Source organism: Apodemus sylvaticus, chromosome 6, assembly GCF_947179515.1.
Source record: "Apodemus sylvaticus chromosome 6, mApoSyl1.1, whole genome shotgun sequence".
Classification (NCBI taxonomy): domain Eukaryota; kingdom Metazoa; phylum Chordata; class Mammalia; order Rodentia; family Muridae; genus Apodemus; species Apodemus sylvaticus.
The window spans coordinates 4,551,065-4,553,334 of record NC_067477.1 but is presented as its reverse complement, the minus strand read 5'-3'; the positions used below and the strand labels follow the sequence as shown (position 1 = coordinate 4,553,334).

The 2,270-nt window shown below is 39.7% G+C and overlaps 1 gene segment (V, D, J or C); it reads right to left on the bottom strand.

Moving 5' to 3' along the window:
* Positions 1–531: 531 nt before the first annotated feature.
* Positions 532–1,031, bottom strand: LOC127687763 (Ig heavy chain V region VH558 A1/A4-like; the record flags this gene model as incomplete). The annotated part of the segment is given in 2 exon segments: positions 532–860; positions 944–1,031. Coding segments are annotated over 2 exon segments (417 nt in total), but the record flags the coding sequence as incomplete, so codon positions are not given.
* Positions 1,032–2,270: the final 1,239 nt, after the last annotated feature.

Here is a 2,270-nt window from a genome sequence, read left to right as displayed (position 1 = left end):
AAGGAGTTTGATGAAATGTGATTTAGTAACATTTTGACCAACCTATTCGCATGCCTGTGCATTCTGATATAAATATTCGTCACCTTCTAAGAGACTGGAATTTCTGCTGGAACACATGGCAAGAGATAGTAACAGACCTGAGATCACTTAAGACTATGAGGAAGTGTTTGCCCAGATTTTGGTGATTTGGATTTTTAGGTCAAATTCATATTATACTTTATTCCAAACAATTTAAGAGTACTGATCTCTCATGATCTAGTGATATTTTTATCGTACATCACCATACATTTCCACTTTTATTGGTTTACAGAATAAGAAACATGTCAATGGAGGTGATCACTGGTGAAGAGATTGGGAAAGTATGGTGAACCATAGGTTCATCCTCAGCTAGCATCACTTTAATCATAGATGGACATTTACAAAGATGACAAAGGCTCTATAGGACTGTGTTTCTGAGCAGGTCTGAAGACTAATCTTTCAGTCATCTCATTCCTAAGGCAGCTTTCTCCCCCTCCAGGACTTCTGACACACTCAGGGTGTAGTGATAACACTGTGTCTTCCACAGTCATAGACAGCAGAGTCCTCAGATGTCAGGCTGCTGAGATGCATGTAGGCTGTGCTGGAGGATGTGTCTGCAGTCAGTGTAGCCTTGCCCTTGAATTTCTCATTGTAGTTAGTACCACCATCTGCAGGATAAATATATCCAATCCACTCAAGGCCATGTCCAGGACTCTGCTTTACCCAGTGCACCCAGTCACTGGTGAAGGTGTAGCCAGAAGCATTGCAGGACAAATTCACTATAGCCCCAGGCCTCACCAGCTCAGATCCAGATTGTTGCAGCTGGACCTGCAATTGGACACCTGTGGAGAAAAAGACAGAGTGGATATCATTATTACCTCAGGTCCTGTCTCCTCTTCAGATCTGGAACTGATGAGCCCCTTACCTGCAGTTACTGACAGGAGTAAGAGAAAGACCCAGCTCCATTCCAGGGCTAGAGTCAGTGTTTTCAGTGACTGTGGAGAGGACAGTGATCATAGGTTGTTTTCATTGTATGAACATCCCTGTATTAACTCACATAGTCTGAAGTAATTTGCATATTCATAAGCAGGTACTTCTTATGTAAGAACCTAGTCCAGCAGAAGAACTGGAAAGGAAGAACTGAAAAGGCGCATTGGTCAGGTAGCAGAGTGCTCGAATCCAAGTCCTAATCCTCTTTGAGGAAGTGCATCATACACTTTCCCTGAACCCAGGTCACATATCATGGAAGCAACATCAGGGGACAAGCACTCAATAAATTTTTGGCCTGAGTCTGTTGTTCCACTTTGGGACACTGTCAACACATGAATTTACAGATGGTTCTTTGAGATCATGATGGTGATGATGATGATGATGAATTTGATTTTGATGGTACATTCCAGAAATTGGTAAGTTTTATGTATTAGAAACTTCTTTCAGATAAATGCAAGTAATATTTGCCTTTCCCACAGGTCTCATACTTCAAAATTTACTAAAATGAATAAAAGTAAATATGGTTAAATATTTATACATCAAGGATTTTACAGCATTATAATGATTAAATTATAGATATAAGCTATCAATGTCTAAACAAAGAATTTTATCACTAACGTGTTTGTGTGTGTGTGTGTGTGTGTGTGTGTGTGTGTGTGTGTTTGACCAGAAATGAATGAGAAATTTACATTGCTTTTGGAAAAATGGATGCAACTGGATATAACTGTATTAATTAAGACAATCTAAAAAAATCACAGATGTTAAATGGAGATAAAATTTCTTGTCCTTTAACCCCATTCTCTGTAACTTACATTCTTTTCCATGTTTTATGATTCTTGGGTGAGAAGCTGGCATCATTGAATCAACTGCTGCTGGATACTCTATCAATAATTCTCAACACTCTGAATGTCTGCATCAATCTTTACACACAACACATATGATCCTCTGTGACCAAGTTTCAGACATTATACTGGGTATAAACATTAATATTTATAAGACAGTTTGACAACCTGACCATTAGCAATACAAATGAGGTCTACTAGGGCCTATATCATCTCTAAACAGGAGCTTTAATCACACTTACCTGGGATTAAGACTTTCCTATGAAAATTGGCCAGAGGAGGAAACTCTCAGCCAGCCATTGAACTGAGCACAGGGTCCCGATTGGATGAGATAGAGAATGGACCAAAGAAACTGAAGGGGTTTGCAGCACCATAGAAGGAACAACAATATGAACCACCCAGTACCCCCAGAGCTCCCAG